A 21,496-nucleotide genomic window follows, 5' to 3' on the forward strand; every position below is an offset into this window, starting at 1 on the left:
CAGCACTGGAGGATTCTGGGTGATGAGCGGAGAGGTGACTGCTGGGACATTATACAGGACAGCACTGGAGGATTCTGGGTGATGAGCGGAGAGGTGACTGCTGGGACATTATACAGGACAGCACTGGAGGATTCTGGGTGATGACCGGAGAGGTGACTGCTCGGACATTATACAGGACAGCACTGGAGGATTCTGAGTGATGAGCGGAGAGGTGGCTGCTGGGACATTATACAGGACAGCACTGGAGGATTCTGGGTGATGACCGGAGAGGTGACTGCTGGGACATTATACAGGACAGCACTGGAGGATTCTGGGTGATGACCGGAGAGGTGACTGCTGGGACATTATACAGGACAGCACTGGAGGATTCTGAGTGATGAGCGGAGAGGTGACTGCTGGGACATTATACAGGACAGCACTGGAGGATTCTGGGTGATGAGCGGAGAGGTGACTGCTGGGACATTATACAGGAAGGCACTGGAGGATTCTGGGAGATGAGCGGAGAGGTGACTGCTGGGACATTATACAGGACAGCCCTGGAGGATTCTGGGTGATGACCGGAGAGGTGACTGCTGGGACATTATACAGGACAGCACTGGAGGATTCTGCGTGATGAGCGGAGAGGTGACTGTTGGGACATTATGCAGGACAGCACTGGAGGATTCTGGGTGATGACCGGAGAGGTGACTGCTGGGACATTATACAGGACGGCACTGGAGGATTCTGGGTGATGAGCGGAGAGGTGACTGCTGGTACATTATACAGGACAGCACTGGAGGATTCTGGGTGATGACCGGAGAGGTGACTGCTGGGACATTATACAGGACAGCACTGGAGGATTCGGGGTGATGACCGGAGAGGTGACTGCTGGGACATTATACAGGAGAGCACTGGAGGATTCTGGGTGATGAGCGGAGAGGTGACTGCTGGGACATTATACAGGATGGCACTGGAGGATTCTGGGTGATGACCGGGGAGGTGACTGATGGGACATTATACAGGACAGCACTGGAGGATTCTGGGTGATGACCGGAGAGGTGACTGCTGGGACATTATACAGGACGGCACTGGAGTATTCTGGGTGATGAGCGGAGAGGTTACTGCTGGGACATTATACAGGACAGCACTGGAGGATTCTGGGTGATGAGGGGAGAGGTGACTGCTGGGACATTATACAGCACAGCACTGGAGGATTCTGGGTGATGAGCGGAGAGGTGACTGCTGGGACATTATACAGGACAGCACTGGAGGATTCTGGGTGATGAGCAGAGAGGTGACTGCTGGGACATTATACAGGACGGCACTGGAGGATTCTGGGTGATGAGCGGAGAGGTGACTGCTGGGACATTATACAGGACAGCACTGGAGGATTCTGGGTGATGAGGGGAGAGGTGACTGCTGGGACATTATACAGCACAGCACTGGAGGATTCTGGGTGATGAGCGGAGAGGTGACTGCTGGGACATTATACAGGACAGCACGGGAGGATTCTGGGTGATGACCGGAGAGGTGACTGCAGGGACATTATACAGCACAGCACGGGAGGATTCTGGGTGATGAGCAGAGAGGTGACTGCTGGGACATTATACAGGACAGCACTGGAGGATTCTGGGTGATGACTGGAGGGGTGACTGCTGGGACATTATACAGTGCAGCACTGGAGGATTCTGGGTGATGAGCGGAGAGGTGACTGCTGGGACATTTTACCGGACAGCACTGGAGGATTCTGGGTGATGAGCGGAGAGGTGACTGCTGGGACATTATACAGGACAGCACTGGAGGATTCTGGGTGATGACCGGAGAGGTGACTGCTGGGACATTATACAGGACAGCACTGGAGGATTCTGGGTGATGAGCGGAGAGGTGACTGCTGGGACATTATACAGGACAGCACTGGAGGATTCTGGGTGATGACCGGAGAAGTGACTGCTGGGACATTATACAGGACAGCACTGGAGGATTCTGGGTGATGAGCAGAGAGGTGACTGCAGGGACATTATACAGGACAGCACGGGAGGATTCTGGGTGATGACCGGAGAGGTGACTGCAGGGACATTATACAGCACAGCACGGGAGGATTCTGGGTGATGAGCAGAGAGGTGACTGCTGGGACATTATACAGGACAGCACTGGAGGATTCTGGGTGATGACTGGAGGGGTGACTGCTGGGACATTATACAGTCAGGCACTGGAGGATTCTGGGTGATGAGCGGAGAGGTGACTGCTGGGACGTTATACCGGACAGCACTGGAGGATTCTGGGTGATGAGCGGAGAGGTGACTGCTGGGACATTATACAGGACAGCACTGGAGGATTCTGGGTGATGACCGGAAAGGTGACTGCTGGGACATTATACAGGACAGCACTGGAGGATTCTGGGTGATGAGCGGAGAGGTGACTGCTGGGACATTATACAGGACAGCACTGGAGGATTCTGGGTGATGAGCGGAGAGGTGACTGCTGGGACATTATACAGCACAGCACTGGAGGATTCTGGGTGATGAGCGGAGAGGTGACTGCTGGGACATTATACAGGACAGCACTGGAGGATTCTGGGTGATGAGCGGAGGGGTGACTGCTGGGACATTATACAGGACAGCACTGGAGGATTCTGGGTGATGACCGGAGAGGTGACTGCTGGGACATTATACAGGACAGCACTGGAGGATTCTGGGTGATGACTGGGGAGGTGACTGCTGGGACATTATACAGGACGGCACTGGAGGATTCTGGGTGATGACCGGAGACGTGACTCCTGGGACATTATACAGGACGGCACTGGAGGATTCTGGGTGATGACCGGAGAGGTGACTGCTGGGACATTATACAGGACAGCACTGAAGGATTCTGGGTGATGACCGGAGAGGTGACTGCTGGGACATTATACAAGACAGCACTGGAGGATTCTTAGTGATGAGCGGAGAGGTGACTGCTGGGACATTATACAAGACAGCACTGGAGGATTTTGGGTGATGACTGGAGAGGTGGCTGCTAGGACATTATACAGGACAGCACTGGAGGATTCTGGGTGATGACTGGAGAGGTGGCTGCTGGGACATTATACAGGACAGCACTGGAGGATTCTGGGTGATGAGCGGAGAGGTGACTGCTGGGACATTATACAGGACAGCACTGGAGGATTCTGGGTGATGAGCGGAGAGGTGACTGCTGGGACATTATACAGGACAGCACTGGAGGATTCTGGGTGATGAGCGGAGAGGTGACTGCTGGGACATTATACAGCACAGCACTGGAGGATTCTGGGTGATGAGTGGAGAGGTGACTGCTGGGACATTATACAGGACAGCACTGGAGGATTCTGGGTGATGAGCGGAGAGGTGACTGCTGGGACATTATACAGGACAGCACTGGAGGATTCTGGGTGATGAGCGGAGAGGTGACTGTTGGGACATTATACAGGACAGCACTGGAGGATTCTGGGTGATGACTGGTGAGGTAACTGTTGCGACATTATACAGGACAGCACTGGAGGATTCTGGGTGATGTCCGGAGAGGTGACTGCTGGGACATTATGCAGGACAGCACTGGAGGATTCTGGGTGATGACCGGAGAGGTGACTGCTGGGACATTATACAGGACAGCACTGGAGGATTCTGGGTGATGACCGGAGAGGTGACTGCTGGGACATTATACAGGACAGCATTGGAGGATTCTGGGTGATGACCGGAGAGGTGACTGCTGGGACATTATACAGGACAGCACTGGAGGATTCTGGGTGATGAGCGGAGAGGTGACTGCTGGGACATTATACAGGACAGCACTGGAGGATTCTGGGTGATGAGCGGAGAGGTGACTGCTGGGACATTATACAGGACAGCACTGGAGGATTCTGGGTGATGACTGGGGAGGTAACTGTTGGGACATTATGCAGGACAGCACTGGAGGATTCTGGGTGATGAGCGGAGAGGTGACTGATGGGACATTATACAGGACAGCACTGGAGGATTCTGGGTGATGAGCGGAGAGGTGACTGCTAGGACATTATACAGGACAGCACTGGAGGATTCTGGGTGATGACCGGAGAGGTGACTGCTGGGACATTATACAGGATAGCACTGGAGGATTCTGGGTGATGACCGGAGAGGTGACTGCTGGGACATTATACAGGACAGCAGTGGAGGATTCTGGGTGATGACCGGAGAGGTGACTGCTGGGACATTATACAGGACAGCACTGGAGGATTCTGGGTGATGACCGGAGAGGTGACTGCTGGGACATTATACAGGACATCACTGGAGGATTCTGGGGGATGACCGGAGAGGTGACTGCTGGGACATTATACAGGACAGCACTGGAGGATTCTGGGGGATGACCGGAGAGGTGACTGCTGGGACATTATACAGGACGGCACTGGAGGATTCTGGGGGATGAGCGGAGAGGTGACTGCTGGGACATTATACAGGACGGCACTGGAGGATTCTGGGTGATGACCGGAGAGGGGACTGCTGGGATATTATACAGGACAGCACTGGAGGATTCTGGGTGATGAGCGGAGAGGTGACTGCTGGGACATTATACAGTACAGCACTGGAGGATTCTGGGTGATGAGCGGAGAGGTGACTGCTGGGACATTATATAGGACAGCACTGGAGGATTCTGGGTGATGAGCGGAGAGGTGACTGCTGGGACATTATACAGGACAGCACTGGAGGATTCTGGGTGATGACCGGAGAGGTGACTGCTGGGACATTATACAGGACAGCACTGGAGGATTCTGGGTGATGACCGGAGAGGTGACTGCTGGGACATTATACAGGACAGCACTGGAGGATTCTGGGTGATGACCGGAGAGGTGACTGCTGGGACATTATACAGGACAGCACTGGAGGATTCTGGGTGATGACCGGAGAGGTGACTGCTGGGACATTATACAGGACAGCACTGGAGGATTCTGGGTGATGAGCGGAGAGGTGACTGCTGGGACATTATACAGGACAGCACTGGAGGATTCTGGGTGATGAGCGGAGGGGTGACTGCTGGGACATTATACAGGACAGCACTGGAGGATTCTGGGTGATGACCGGAGAGGTGACTGCTGGGACATTATACAGGACAGCACTGGAGGATTCTGGGTGATGAGCGGAGAGGTGACTGCTGGGACATTATACAGGACAGCACTGGAGGATTCTGGGTGATGACTGGGGAGATGACTGCTGGGACATTATACAGGACAGCACTGGAGGATTCTGGGTGATGACCAGAGAGGTGACTCCTGGGACATTATACAGGACGGCACTGGAGGATTCTGGGTGATGACCGGAGAGGTGACTGCTGGGACATTATACAGGACAGCACTGGAGGATTCTGGGTGATGACCGGAGAGGTGACTGCTGGGACATTATACAGGACGGCACTGGAGGATTCTGGGTGATGACCAGAGAGGTGACTCCTGGGACATTATACAGGACGGCACTGGAGGATTCTGGGTGATGACCGGAGAGGTGACTGCTGGGACATTATACAGGACAGCACTGGAGGATTCTGGGTGATGACCGGAGAGGTGACTGCTGGGACATTATACAAGACAGCACTGGAGGATTCTTAGTGATGAGCGGAGAGGTGACTGCTGGGACATTATACAAGACAGCACTGGAGGATTCTGGGTGATGACTGGAGAGGTGGCTGCTGGGACATTATACAGGACAGCACTGGAGGATTCTGGGTGATGACTGGAGAGGTGGCTGCTGGGACATTATACAGGACAGCACTGGAGGATTCTGGGTGATGAGCGGAGAGGTGACTGCTGGGACATTATACAGGACAGCACTGGAGGATTCTGGGTGATGACCGGAGAGGTGACTGCTGGGACATTATACAGGACAGCACTGGAGGATTCTGGGTGATGAGCGGAGAGGTGACTGCTGGGACATTATACAGCACAGCACTGGAGGATTCTGGGTGATGAGCGGAGAGGTGACTGCTGGGACATTATACAGCACAGCACTGGAGGATTCTGGGTGATGAGCGGAGAGGTGACTGCTGGGACATTATACAGGACAGCACTGGAGGATTCTGGGTGATGAGCAGAGAGGTGACTGCTGGGACATTATACAGGACAGCACTGGAGGATTCTGGGTGATGAGCGGAGAGGTGACTGTTGGGACATTATACAGGACAGCACTGGAGGATTCTGGGTGATGACTGGTGAGGTAACTGTTGCGACATTATACAGGACAGCACTGGAGGATTCTGGGTGATGACCGGAGAGTTGACTGCTGGGACATTATGCAGGACAGCACTGGAGGATTCTGGGTGATGACCGGAGAGGTGACTGCTGGGACATTATACAGGACAGCACTGGAGGATTCTGGGTGATGACCGGAGAGGTGACTGCTGGGACATTATACAGGACAGCACTGGAGGATTCTGGGTGATGACCGGAGAGGTGACTGCTGGGACATTATACAGGACAGCACTGGAGGATTCTGGGTGATGAGCGGAGAGGTGACTGCTGGGACATTATACAGGACAGCACTGGAGGATTCTGGGTGATGAGCGGAGAGGTGACTGCTGGGACATTATACAGGACAGCACTGGAGGATTCTGGGTGATGACTGGGGAGGTAACTGTTGGGACATTATGCAGGACAGCACTGGAGGATTCTGGGTGATGAGCGGAGAGTTGACTGATGGGACATTATACAGGACAGCACTGGAGGATTCTGGGTGATGACCGGAGAGGTGACTGCTGGGACATTATACAGGACAGCACTGGAGGATTCTGGGTGATGAGCGGAGATGTGACTGCTGGGACATTATACAGGACAGCACTGGAGGATTCTGGGTGATGACCGGAGAGGTGACTGCTGGGACATTATACAGGATAGCACTGGAGGATTCTTGGTGATGACCGGAGAGGTGACTGCTGGGACATTATACAGGACAGCAGTGGAGGATTCTGGGTGATGACCGGAGAGGTGACTGCTGGGACATTATACAGGACAGCACTTGAGGATTCTGGGTGATGACCGGAGAGGTGACTGCTGGGACATTATACAGGACATCACTGGAGGATTCTGGGGGATGACCGGAGAGGTGACTGCTGGGACATTATACAGGACAGCACTGGAGGATTCTGGGGGATGACCGGAGAGGTGACTGCTGGGACATTATACAGGACAGCACTGGAGGATTCTGGGGGATGAGCGGAGAGGTGACTGCTGGGACATTATACAGGACGGCACTGGAGGATTCTGGGTGATGACTGGAGAGGGGACTGCTGGGACATTATACAGGACAGCACTGGAGGATTCTGGGTGATGAGCGGAGAGGTGACTGCTGGGACATTATACAGTACAGCACTGGAAGATTCTGGGTGATCAGCGGAGAGGTGACTGCTGGGACATTATACAGGACAGCACTGGAGGATTCTGGGTGATGACCGGAGAGGTGACTGCTGGGACATTATACAGGACAGCACTGGAGGATTCTGGGTGATGACCGGAGAGGTGACTGCTGGACATTATACAGGACAGCACTGGAGGATTCTGGGTGATGACCGGAGAGGTGACTGCTGGGACATTATACAGGACAGCACTGGAGGATTCTGGGTGATGACCGGAGAGGTGACTGCTGGGACATTATACAGGACAGCACTGGAGGATTCTGGGTGATGACCGGAGAGGTGACTGCTGGGACATTATACAGGACAGCACTGGAGGATTCTGGGTGATGAGCGGAGAGGTGACTGCTGGGACATTATACAGGACAGCACTGGAGGATTCTGGGTGATGAGCGGAGAGGTGACTGCTGGGACATTATACAGGACAGCACTGGAGGATTCTGGGTGATGACTGGGGAGGTAACTGTTGGGACATTATGCAGGACAGCACTGGAGGATTCTGGGTGATGAGCGGAGAGGTGACTGATGGGACATTATACAGGACAGCACTGGAGGATTCTGGGTGATGAGCGGAGAGGTGACTGCTGGGACATTATACAGGACAGCACTGGAGGATTCTGGGTGATGACCGGAGAGGTGACTGCTGGGACATTATACAGGATAGCACTGGAGGATTCTGGGTGATGACCGGAGAGGTGACTGCTGGGACATTATACAGGACAGCAGTGGAGGATTCTGGGTGATGACCGGAGAGGTGACTGCTGGGACATTATACAGGACAGCACTGGAGGATTCTGGGTGATGACCGGAGAGGTGACTGCTGGGACATTATACAGGACATCACTGGAGGATTCTGGGGGATGACCGGAGAGGTGACTGCTGGGACATTATACAGGACAGCACTGGAGGATTCTGGGGGATGACCGGAGAGGTGACTGCTGGGACATTATACAGGACGGCACTGGAGGATTCTGGGGGATGAGCGGAGAGGTGACTGCTGGGACATTATACAGGACGGCACTGGAGGATTCTGGGTGATGACCGGAGAGGGGACTGCTGGGATATTATACAGGACAGCACTGGAGGATTCTGGGTGATGAGCGGAGAGGTGACTGCTGGGACATTATACAGTACAGCACTGGAGGATTCTGGGTGATGAGCGGAGAGGTGACTGCTGGGACATTATATAGGACAGCACTGGAGGATTCTGGGTGATGAGCGGAGAGGTGACTGCTGGGACATTATACAGGACAGCACTGGAGGATTCTGGGTGATGACCGGAGAGGTGACTGCTGGGACATTATACAGGACAGCACTGGAGGATTCTGGGTGATGACCGGAGAGGTGACTGCTGGGACATTATACAGGACAGCACTGGAGGATTCTGGGTGATGACCGGAGAGGTGACTGCTGGGACATTATACAGGACAGCACTGGAGGATTCTGGGTGATGACCGGAGAGGTGACTGCTGGGACATTATACAGGACAGCACTGGAGGATTCTGGGTGATGAGCGGAGAGGTGACTGCTGGGACATTATACAGGACAGCACTGGAGGATTCTGGGTGATGAGCGGAGGGGTGACTGCTGGGACATTATACAGGACAGCACTGGAGGATTCTGGGTGATGACCGGAGAGGTGACTGCTGGGACATTATACAGGACAGCACTGGAGGATTCTGGGTGATGAGCGGAGAGGTGACTGCTGGGACATTATACAGGACAGCACTGGAGGATTCTGGGTGATGACTGGGGAGATGACTGCTGGGACATTATACAGGACAGCACTGGAGGATTCTGGGTGATGACCAGAGAGGTGACTCCTGGGACATTATACAGGACGGCACTGGAGGATTCTGGGTGATGACCGGAGAGGTGACTGCTGGGACATTATACAGGACAGCACTGGAGGATTCTGGGTGATGACCGGAGAGGTGACTGCTGGGACATTATACAGGACGGCACTGGAGGATTCTGGGTGATGACCAGAGAGGTGACTCCTGGGACATTATACAGGACGGCACTGGAGGATTCTGGGTGATGACCGGAGAGGTGACTGCTGGGACATTATACAGGACAGCACTGGAGGATTCTGGGTGATGACCGGAGAGGTGACTGCTGGGACATTATACAAGACAGCACTGGAGGATTCTTAGTGATGAGCGGAGAGGTGACTGCTGGGACATTATACAAGACAGCACTGGAGGATTCTGGGTGATGACTGGAGAGGTGGCTGCTGGGACATTATACAGGACAGCACTGGAGGATTCTGGGTGATGACTGGAGAGGTGGCTGCTGGGACATTATACAGGACAGCACTGGAGGATTCTGGGTGATGAGCGGAGAGGTGACTGCTGGGACATTATACAGGACAGCACTGGAGGATTCTGGGTGATGACCGGAGAGGTGACTGCTGGGACATTATACAGGACAGCACTGGAGGATTCTGGGTGATGAGCGGAGAGGTGACTGCTGGGACATTATACAGCACAGCACTGGAGGATTCTGGGTGATGAGCGGAGAGGTGACTGCTGGGACATTATACAGCACAGCACTGGAAGATTCTGGGTGATGAGCGGAGAGGTGACTGCTGGGACATTATACAGGACAGCACTGGAGGATTCTGGGTGATGAGCAGAGAGGTGACTGCTGGGACATTATACAGGACAGCACTGGAGGATTCTGGGTGATGAGCGGAGAGGTGACTGTTGGGACATTATACAGGACAGCACTGGAGGATTCTGGGTGATGACTGGTGAGGTAACTGTTGCGACATTATACAGGACAGCACTGGAGGATTCTGGGTGATGACCGGAGAGGTGACTGCTGGGACATTATGCAGGACAGCACTGGAGGATTCTGGGTGATGACCGGAGAGGTGACTGCTGGGACATTATACAGGACAGCACTGGAGGATTCTGGGTGATGACCGGAGAGGTGACTGCTGGGACATTATACAGGACAGCACTGGAGGATTCTGGGTGATGACCGGAGAGGTGACTGCTGGGACATTATACAGGACAGCACTGGAGGATTCTGGGTGATGAGCGGAGAGGTGACTGCTGGGACATTATACAGGACAGCACTGGAGGATTCTGGGTGATGAGCGGAGAGGTGACTGCTGGGACATTATACAGGACAGCACTGGAGGATTCTGGGTGATGACTGGGGAGGTAACTGTTGGGACATTATGCAGGACAGCACTGGAGGATTCTGGGTGATGAGCGGAGAGTTGACTGATGGGACATTATACAGGACAGCACTGGAGGATTCTGGGTGATGACCGGAGAGGTGACTGCTGGGACATTATACAGGACAGCACTGGAGGATTCTGGGTGATGAGCGGAGATGTGACTGCTGGGACATTATACAGGACAGCACTGGAGGATTCTGGGTGATGACCGGAGAGGTGACTGCTGGGACATTATACAGGATAGCACTGGAGGATTCTTGGTGATGACCGGAGAGGTGACTGCTGGGACATTATACAGGACAGCAGTGGAGGATTCTGGGTGATGACCGGAGAGGTGACTGCTGGGACATTATACAGGACAGCACTTGAGGATTCTGGGTGATGACCGGAGAGGTGACTGCTGGGACATTATACAGGACATCACTGGAGGATTCTGGGGGATGACCGGAGAGGTGACTGCTGGGACATTATACAGGACAGCACTGGAGGATTCTGGGGGATGACCGGAGAGGTGACTGCTGGGACATTATACAGGACAGCACTGGAGGATTCTGGGGGATGAGCGGAGAGGTGACTGCTGGGACATTATACAGGACGGCACTGGAGGATTCTGGGTGATGACTGGAGAGGGGACTGCTGGGACATTATACAGGACAGCACTGGAGGATTCTGGGTGATGAGCGGAGAGGTGACTGCTGGGACATTATACAGTACAGCACTGGAAGATTCTGGGTGATCAGCGGAGAGGTGACTGCTGGGACATTATACAGGACAGCACTGGAGGATTCTGGGTGATGACCGGAGAGGTGACTGCTGGGACATTATACAGGACAGCACTGGAGGATTCTGGGTGATGACCGGAGAGGTGACTGCTGGACATTATACAGGACAGCACTGGAGGATTCTGGGTGATGACCGGAGAGGTGACTGCTGGGACATTATACAGGACAGCACTGGAGGATTCTGGGTGATGACCGGAGAGGTGACTGCTGGGACATTATACAGGACAGCACTGGAGGATTCTGGGTGATGAGCGGAGAGGTGACTGCTGGGACATTATACAGGACGGCACTGGAGGATTCTGGGTGATGACCGGAGAGGTGACTGCTGGGACATTATACAGGACGGCACTGGAGGATTCTGGGTGATGACCGGAGAGGTGACTGCTGGGACATTATACAGGACAGCACTGGAGGATTCTGGGTGATGAGCGGAGAGGTGACTGCTGGGACATTATACAGGACGAGGATTCTGGGTGATGACTGGAGAGGTGACTGCTGGGACATTATACAGGACAGCACTGGAGGATTCTGGGTGATGACCGGAGAGGTGACTGCTGGGACATTATACAGGACAGCACTGGAGGATTCTGGGTGATGAGCGGAGAGGTGACTGCTGGGACATTATACAGGACAGCACTGGAGGATTCTGGGTGATGAGCGGAGGGGTGACTGCTGGGACATTATACAGGACAGCACTGGAGGATTCTGGGTGATGACCGGAGAGGTGACTGCTGGGACATTATACAGGACAGCACTGGAGGATTCTGGGTGATGACTGGGGAGGTGACTGCTGGGACATTATACAGGACGGCACTGGAGGATTCTGGGTGATGACCGGAGAGGTGACTCCTCTGACATTATACAGGACGGCACTGGAGGATTCTGGGTGATGACCGGAGAAGTGACTGCTGGGACATTATACAGGATGGCACTGGAGGATTCTGGGTGATGACCGGAGAAGTGACTGCTGGGACATTATACAGGATAGCACTGGAGGATTCTGGGTGATGACCGGAGAGGTGACTGCTGGGACATTATACAAGACAGCACTGGAGGATTCTGGGTGATGACTGGAGAGGTGGATGCTGGGACATTATACAGGACAGCACTGGAGGATTCTGGGTGATGACTGGAGAGGTGGCTGCTGGGACATTATACAGGACAGCACTGGAGGATTCTGGGTGATGACCGGAGAGGTGACTGCTGGGACATTATATAGGACAGCACTGGAGGATTCTGGGTGATGAGCGGAGAGGTGACTGCTGGGACATTATACAATACAGCACTGGAGGATTCTGGGTGATGACCGGAGAGGTGACTGCTGGGACATTATACTGGACAGCACTGGAGGATTCTGGGTGATGTGCGGAGAGGTGACTGCTGGGACATTATACAGGACAGCACTGGAGGATTCTGGGTGATGACTGGGGAGGTAACTGTTGGGACATTATGCAGGACAGCACTGGAGGATTCTGGGTGATGAGCGGAGAGGTGACTGCTGGGACATTATACAGGACATCACTGGAGGATTCTGGGGGATGACCGGAGAGGTGACTGCTGGGACATTATACAGGACAGCACTGGAGGATTCTGGGTGATGAGCGGAGAGGTGACTGCTGGGACATTATACAGGACAGCACTGGAGGATTCTGGGTGATGAGCGGAGGGGTGACTGCTGGGACATTATACAGGACAGCACTGGAGGATTCTGGGTGATGACCGGGGAGGTGACTGCTGGGACATTATACAGGACAGCACTGGAGGATTCTGGGTGATGACTGGGGAGGTGACTGCTGGGACATTATACAAGACGGCACTGGAGGATTCTGGGTGATGACCGGAGAGGTGACTCCTCTGACATTATACAGGACGGCACTGGAGGATTCTGGGTGATGACCGGAGAAGTGACTGCTGGGACATTATACAGGATAGCACTGGAGGATTCTGGGTGATGACCGGAGAGGTGACTGCTGGGACATTATACAAGACAGCACTGGAGGATTCTGGGTGATGAGCGGAGTGGTGACTGCTGGGACATTATACAAGACAGCACTGGAGGATTCTGGGTGATGACTGGAGAGGTGGGTGCTGGGACATTATACAGGACAGCACTGGAGGATTCTGGGTGATGACTGGAGAGGTGGCTGCTGGGACATTATACAGGACAGCACTGGAGGATTCTGGGTGATGACCGGAGAGGTGACTGCTGGGACATTATATAGGACAGCACTGGAGGATTCTGGGTGATGAGCGGAGAGGTGACTGCTGGGACATTATACAATACAGCACTGGAGGATTCTGGGTGATGACCGGAGAGGTGACTGCTGGGACATTATACTGGACAGCACTGGAGGATTCTGGGTGATGTGCGGAGAGGTGACTGCTGGGACATTATACAGGACAGCACTGGAGGATTCTGGGTGATGACTGGGGAGGTAACTGTTGGGACATTATGCAGGACAGCACTGGAGGATTCTGGGTGATGAGCGGAGAGGTGACTGATGGGACATTATACAGGACAGCACTGGAGGATTCTGGGTGATGACCGGAGAGGTGACTGCTGGGACATTATACAGGACAGCACTGGAGGATTCTGGGTGATGAGCGGAGATGTGACTGCTGGGACATTATACAGGACAGCACTGGAGGATTCTGGGTGATGACCGGAATGTGACTGCTGGGACATTATACAGGATAGCACTGGAGGATTCTGGGTGATGACCGGAGAGGTGACTGCTGGGACATTATACAATACAGCACTGGAGGATTCTGGGTGATGACCGGAGAGGTGACTGCTGGGACATTATACAGGACAGCACTGGAGGATTCTGGGTGATAACCGGAGAGGTGACTGCTGGGACATTATACAGGACATCACTGGAGGATTCTGGGGGATGACCGGAGAGGTGACTGCTGGGACATTATACAGGACAGCACTGGAGGATTCTGGGGGATGACCGGAGAGGTGACTGCTGGGACATTATACGGGACAGCACTGGAGGATTCTGGGGGATGAGCGGAGAGGTGACTGCTGGGACATTATACAGGACGGCATTGGAGGATTCTGGGTGATGACCGGAGAGGGGACTGCTGGGACATTATACAGGACAGCACTGGAGGATTCTGGGTGATGAGCGGAGAGGTGACTGCTGGGACATTATACAGTACAGCACTGGAGGATTCTGGGTGATGAGCGGAGAGGTGACTGCTGGGACATTATATAGGACAGCACTGGAGGATTCTGGGTGATGAGCGGAGAGGTGACTGCTGGGACATTATACAGGACAGCACTGGAGGATTCTGGGTGATGACCGGAGAGGTGACTGCTGGGACATTATACAGGACAGCACTGGAGGATTCTGGGTGATGACCGGAGAGGTGACTGCTGGGACATTATACAGGACAGCACTGGAGGATTCTGGGTGATGACCGGAGAGGTGACTGCTGGGACATTATACAGGACAGCACTGGAGGATTCTGGGTGATGAGCGGAGAGGTGACTGCTGGGACATTATACAGGACAGCAATGGTGGATTCTGGGTGATGACCGGAGAGGTGACTGCTGGGACATTATACAGGACAGCACTGGAGGATTCTGGGTGATGAGCGGAGAGGTGACTGCTGGGACATTATACAGGACGGCACTGGAGGATTCTGGGTGATGACCGGAGAGGTGACTGCTGGTACATTATACAGGATTGCACTGGAGGATTCTGGGTGATGACCGGAGAGGTGACTGCTGGGACATTATACAGGACAGCACTGGAGGATTCTGGGTGATGAGCGGAGAGGTGACTGCTGGGACATTATACAGGACAGCACTGGAGGATTCTGGGTGATGAGCGGAGAGGTGACTGCTGGGACATTATACAGGACAGCACTGGAGCATTCTGGGTGATGACCGGAGAGGTGACTGCTGGGACATTATACAGGACAGCACTGGAGGATTCTGGGTGATGAGCGGAGAGGTGACTGCTGGGACATTATACAGGACAGCACTGGAGGATTCTGGGTGATGAGCGGAGGGGTGACTGCTGGGACATTATACAGGACAGCACTGGAGGATTCTGGGTGATGACCGGAGAGGTGACTGCTGGGACATTATACAGGACAGCACTGGAGGATTCTGGGTGATGACCGGAGAGGTGACTGCTGGGACATTATACAAGACAGCACTGGAGGACTCTGGGTGATGAGCGGAGAGGTGACTGCTGGGACATTATACAAGACAGCACTGGAGGATTCTGGGTGATGACTGGAGAGGTGGCTGCTGGGACATTATACAGGACAGCACTGGAGGATTCTGGGTGATGACCGGAGAGGTGGCTGCTGGGACATTATACAGGACAGCACTGGAGGATTCTGGGTGATGACCGGAGAGGTGACTGCTGGGACATTATACAGGACAGCACTGGAGGATTCTGGGTGATGAGCGGAGAGGTGACTCCTGGGACATTATACAGGACAGCACTGGAGGATTCTGGGTGATGAGCGGAGAGGTGGCTGCTGGGACATTATACAGGACAGCACTGGAGGATTCTGGGTGATGACCGGAGAGGTGACTGCTGGGACATTATACAGGACAGCACTGGAGGATTCTGGGTGATGAGCGGACAGGTGGCTGCTGGGACATTATACAGGACAGCACTGGAGGATTCTGGGTGATGAGCGGAGAGGTGACTGCTGGGACATTATACAGGACCGCACTGGAGGATTCTGGGTGATGACCGGAGAGGTGACTGCTGGGACATTATACAGCACAGCACTGGAGGATTCTGGGTGATGAGCGGAGAGGTGACTGCTGGGACATTATACAGGACAGCACTGGAGGATTCTGGGTGATGACCGGAGAGGTGACTGCTGGGACATTATACAGGACAGCACTGGAGGATTCTGGGTGATGACTGGAGAGGTGACTGCTGGGACATTATACAGGACAGCACTGGAGGATTCTGGGTGATGAGCGGACAGGTGGCTGCTGGGACATTATACAGGACAGCACTGGAGGATTCTGGGTGATGAGCGGAGAGGTGACTGCTGGGACATTATACAGGACAGCACTGGAGGATTCTGGGTGATGAGCGGACAGGTGGCTGCTGGGACATTATACAGGACAGCACTGGAGGATTCTGGGTGATGAGCGGAGAGGTGACTGCTGGGACATTATACAGGACCGCACTGGAGGATTCTGGGTGATGACCGGAGAGGTGACTGCTGGGACATTATACAGCACAGCACTGGAGGATTCTGGGTGATGAGCGGAGAGGTGACTGCTGGGACATTATACAGGACAGCACTGGAGGATTCTGGGTGATGAGCGGAGAGGTGACTGGTGGGACATTATACAGGACCGCACTGGAGGATTCTGGCTGATGACCGGAGAGGTGACTACTGGGACATTATACAGGACCGCACTGGAGGATTCTGGCTGATGACCGGAGAGGTGACTGCTGGGACATTATACAGGACAGCACTGGAGGATTCTGGGTGATGACGGTGTCGTTGTCAGGTTCCTATAAGGTGTCAGGACGTCGGTGTCTATCTCTCCATGGAGGAGTGGGAGTATCTAGAAGGACACCAGGATCGGTACCAGGAGGTGATGATGGAGGAGCTCCGGCCTCTGACATCACAAGGTAAGAAGAGATCTTAATGTTTGTGCTAATTACTGTCGGCCCTTGTTGCCTACAATGATTTTTTTCATTTGATGCCACATGTATTGGAATCATGAATATCTGGTACTTTTGTTATTCTGTTATTAATCAGTCTGTGCCTCCTTCACATTCCACCTCTAAGAACGTTTCTGACCTGATATTCTATATTATTATTATTTCTATAGCGCCATTGATTCCATGGTGCTGTACATGAGAAGGGGTTACATACCAGATACAGATATCACTTACAGTAAAGAACTAACAATGATAGACGGGTACAGAGGGAGGAGGACCCTGCCCCTGCAGGCTTACATTCTACAGATACATTGTATATTATTATTATTTATATAGCTCCATTGATTCCATGGCGCTGTACATGAGAAGGGGTTACATACCAGATACAGATATCACTTACAGTAAAATAACAATGATAGACGGGTACAGGGGGAGGAGGACCCTGCCCATGGGGGCTTACATTCTACAGATACATTGTATATTATTATTATTTATATAGCGCCATTGATTCCATGGCGCTGTACATGAGAAGAGGTTACATACCAGATACAGATATCACTTACAGTAAAGAGCTAACAATGATAGACGGGTACAGGGGGAGGAGGACCTGCCCCTGAGGGCTTACATTCTACAGATACATTGTATATTATTATTATTTATATAGCACCATTGATTCCATGACGCTGTACATGAGAAGGGGTTACATACCAGATAGAGATATCACTAACAGTAAAGAACTAACAATGATAGACGGGTACAGAGGGAGGAGGACCCTGCCCCTGCGGGCATACATTCTACAGATACATTGTATATTATTATTATTTATATAGCTCCATTGATTCCATGGTGCTGTACATGAGAAGGGGTTACATACCAGATACAGATATCACTTACAGTAAAGAGCTAACAATGATAGATGGGTACAGAGGGAGGAGGACCCTGCCCCTGGGGGCTTACATTCTACAGATACCTTGTATATTATTATTATTTATATAGCGCCATTGATTCCATGGTGCTGTACATGAGAAGGGGTTACATACCAGATACAGATATCACTTACAGTAAAGAACTAACAATGATAGACGGGTACAGAGGAAGGAGGACCCTGCTCCTGAGGGCTTACATTCTACAGATACATTGTATATTATTATTATTTATATATCGCCGTTGATTCCATGGTGCTGTACATGAGAAGGGGTTACATACCAGATACAGATATCACTTACAGTAAAGAACTAACAATGATAGACGGGTACAGAGGGAGGAGGACCCTGCCCCTGCAGGCTTACATTCTACAGATACATTGTATATTATTATTATTTATATAGCACCATTGATTCCATGGTGCTGTACATGAGAAGAGGTTACATACCAGATACAGATATCACTTACAGTAAAGAACTAACAATGATAGATGGGTACAGAGGGAGGAGGACCCTGCCCCTGGGGGCTTACATTCTACAGATACATTGTATATTATTATTGTTTATATAGCACCATTGATTCCATGGTGCTGTACATGAGAAGAGGTTACATACCAGATACAGATATCACTTACAGTAAAGAACTAACAATGATAGACGGGTACAGAGGGAGGAGGACCCTGCCCCTGCGTGCTTACATTCTACAGATACATTGTATATTATTATTATTTATATAGCTCCATTGATTCCATGGTGCTGTACATGAGAAGAGGTTACATACCAGATACAGATATCACTCACAGTAAACTAACAATGATAGACGGGTACAGAGGGAGGAGGACCCTGCCCCTGCGGGCTTACATTCTACAGATACATTGTATATTATTATTATTTATGTAGCACTATTGATTCCATGGTGCTGTACATGAGAAGAGGTTACATACCAGATACAGATATCACTTACAGTAAAGAGCTAACAATGATAGACGGGTACAGAGGGAGGAGGACCCTGCCCCTGCGGGCTTACATTCTACAGATACATTGTATATTATTATTATTTATATAGAGCCATTGATTCCATGGTGCTGTACATGAGAAGGGGTTACATACCAGATACAGATATCACTTACAGTAAACTAACAATGATAGACGGGTACAGATGGAGGAGGACCCTGCCCCTGCGGGCTTACATTCTACAGATACATTGTATATTATTATTATTTATATGGCACCATTGATTCCATGGTGCTGTACATGAGAAGGGGTTACATACCAGATACAGATATCACTTACAGTGAATGAACTAACAATGATAGACAGGTACAGAGGGAGGAGGACCCTGCCCCTGCGGGCTTACATTCTACAGATACATTGTATATTATTATTATTTATATAGCGCCATTGATTCCATGGTGCTGTACATGAGAAGGGGTTACATACCAGATACAGATATCACTTACAGTAAAGAACTAACAATGATAGACGGGTACAGAGGGAGGAGCCCCTGGGGGCTTACATTCTATAGATACATTGTATATTATTATTATTGTTAGAACCTTGCTCTTAGGTTTTTTCCTTTGCTGGTCACATGACCTTGTTGGCCTGTTTGGTCCTGCTCCGCCCTTCTGGCTTTGCTGGACTTCATTGTATAACTACTTTCTAGCTAGCCTGTGCTCTGTATCTAACTCTGTTAGTTTGCTTGGTCTACGGACCTCTATGTTCTATATATTTTGTTTGTTCGTCTGTCTGCTACTATTTCTGTTAGGAGGTGTCCCATTTTCCTCCCAGTCCTTAGTACTTGTAGGGATTCCTTCCCCACATCTATAGGTCTCCGTACAGACTAGCTTAGGACTTTAGCAGGTCTGATCGCAGGATCAGGTTCCCTGTTACATCGTAGGGATTCAGCTGAGTACTATCGTAGGGACAGATCTCCTCTCTTTCCTTAGCTCTGGTAGCAGAACATAACAGTAAGTCCAGCCTGCAAATTCTCTAAGGAAAGATTTTTCTGTTCCACCATGGTGTCGGTTCAGGATTTGGCTCATCGCCTGCAGGGACTCTCTCTGGAGGTGGCCGAGCTCCGTCAGCACGTGAGTAACTGTCCTGGAGCACATTTCTTGGAGCCTAAGGTATGTTTGCCGGATTTATTTTTTGGTGAACACCGAGAATTTTTTTCATTTAAAAATGCTTGCTTATTGTATTTTCGTTTGAGACCCAAGTCCTCTGGGGATGAATCCCAGCGCATAGGGTTCATTATGTCACTTTTGTGCAAAGAGCCTCAGGAGTGGGCCTTTTCTTTGCAACCTAGTGATACATGCTTCAGATCAGTGGATAGTTTTTTTTCTGCTTTGGGACTATTATATGATGATCCTGACCGTGTCGCATCAGCTGAGACTGAGTTGAGACGTTTGAAACAGGGATCAGGTAATGTGGAAAAATATTGTACTCATTTCCGTCGTTGGTCTACTCAAACAGGGTGGAACGATTCTGCTCTGAAAAGTCTATTTCTTGCTGGGCTCAATGAAAGGGTTAAAGACCTGCTAATTGCTTATCCTACACCTGAAGATTTGCAACAGGCTATGCAATTAGCTATACGGGTGGATAGGAGACTGCGTGCAAGGGTTAATGAGAGCAAATCCTCTGCTATGTCAGTTTCTGGTTATGAGAATGTGTGTACTAACAGTGGTGAACCGATGGAGATTGGATCGCTGGCACCTCGCTCTCAAGAAAAAGACCGTAGATTTTATGAAGGCTTGTGTTTCTATTGCGGAAAATCTGGTCATTTGATTAAAGGCTGTGAGCTTCGTATGAAGAAAGAAAAAAAAATGGGCAGTCATGCCCGTATTGCCTGTTTAAATTCCAAGGGTGTATTTTTAGCTGCTTCCACGATTGCTCAGGAAAAATTAATGGAATTTCGGGTGTTTGTTGATTGTGGGTCTACTCTGAATGTAATTGATGGGGGATTCTTGGAAAGACTCAATTTAAAACCCGAACCTTTATCATCCCCCATTGCTGTGGTTTCTGTGGATGGTTCCCCTTTGAAGAATATTACTCTCAAGGTCTGTGAATTTCCTCTCACTATTAATGGTGTTCACCATGAGAAATTGGATTTGGTAGTTTTGAATAACTTGCCTTCTCCAGTAATATTGGGATTGCCCTGGTTAAAATTTCACAATCCTGTACTGGATTGGTCTACCAGTGAAATTAAATCCTGGAGCCATAAATGTTATGACAAGTGTTGTAACGGGCGTATTGCAGCTTTGTATAGGGGAGAATTGCCTGTTCCTATTCAGGATTTTTGGAGAGTTTTTTCTGAGAAGGAATCGCAGGTTTTGCCTCCCCATAGAGACTATGATTGTTCTATTGAATTTGTCCCTGGAGCGACTCTTCCTAAAAGTCGTTTATTTAACCTTACTATTCCTGAGAGGAAGGCTTTGGAGGAATACATACAGACAAGTTTGGCCGCCGGTCACATTAGGCCCTCTAAGTCTCCTGTGGCGGTTGGATTTTTTTTTGTAAAAAAAAAAGGACGGCGGTTTACGTCCTTGTCTGGATTTTCGTGAGATTAACAAA

The 21,496-nt window shown here is 51.2% G+C and overlaps 2 protein-coding genes across 10 annotated transcripts in view; one reads left to right on the forward strand and one right to left on the reverse strand.

Annotated features, from left to right (window-relative positions):
• Positions 1–21,496, reverse strand: part of LOC141272912 (uncharacterized) — a 267,987-nt gene that overhangs the window by 107,286 nt on the left and 139,205 nt on the right. The window lies entirely within an intron of this gene.
• Positions 1–21,496, forward strand: part of LOC141272833 (uncharacterized) — a 150,262-nt gene that overhangs the window by 69,408 nt on the left and 59,358 nt on the right. For all 5 annotated transcript variants that reach the window (XM_073683919.1, XM_073683928.1, XM_073683949.1 and 2 more), the window contains one exon: positions 16,847–16,970. In XM_073683919.1, the coding sequence (XP_073540020.1) occupies positions 16,847–16,970 (124 nt within the window). The remainder of the gene's footprint in view (positions 1–16,846; positions 16,971–21,496) is intronic.

This window comes from Phyllobates terribilis, unplaced genomic scaffold (genome assembly GCF_046119375.1).
Source record: "Phyllobates terribilis strain yellow unplaced genomic scaffold, ASM4611937v1 Scaffold_1__5_contigs__length_1240528914, whole genome shotgun sequence".
Lineage (NCBI taxonomy): Eukaryota > Metazoa > Chordata > Amphibia > Anura > Dendrobatidae > Phyllobates > Phyllobates terribilis.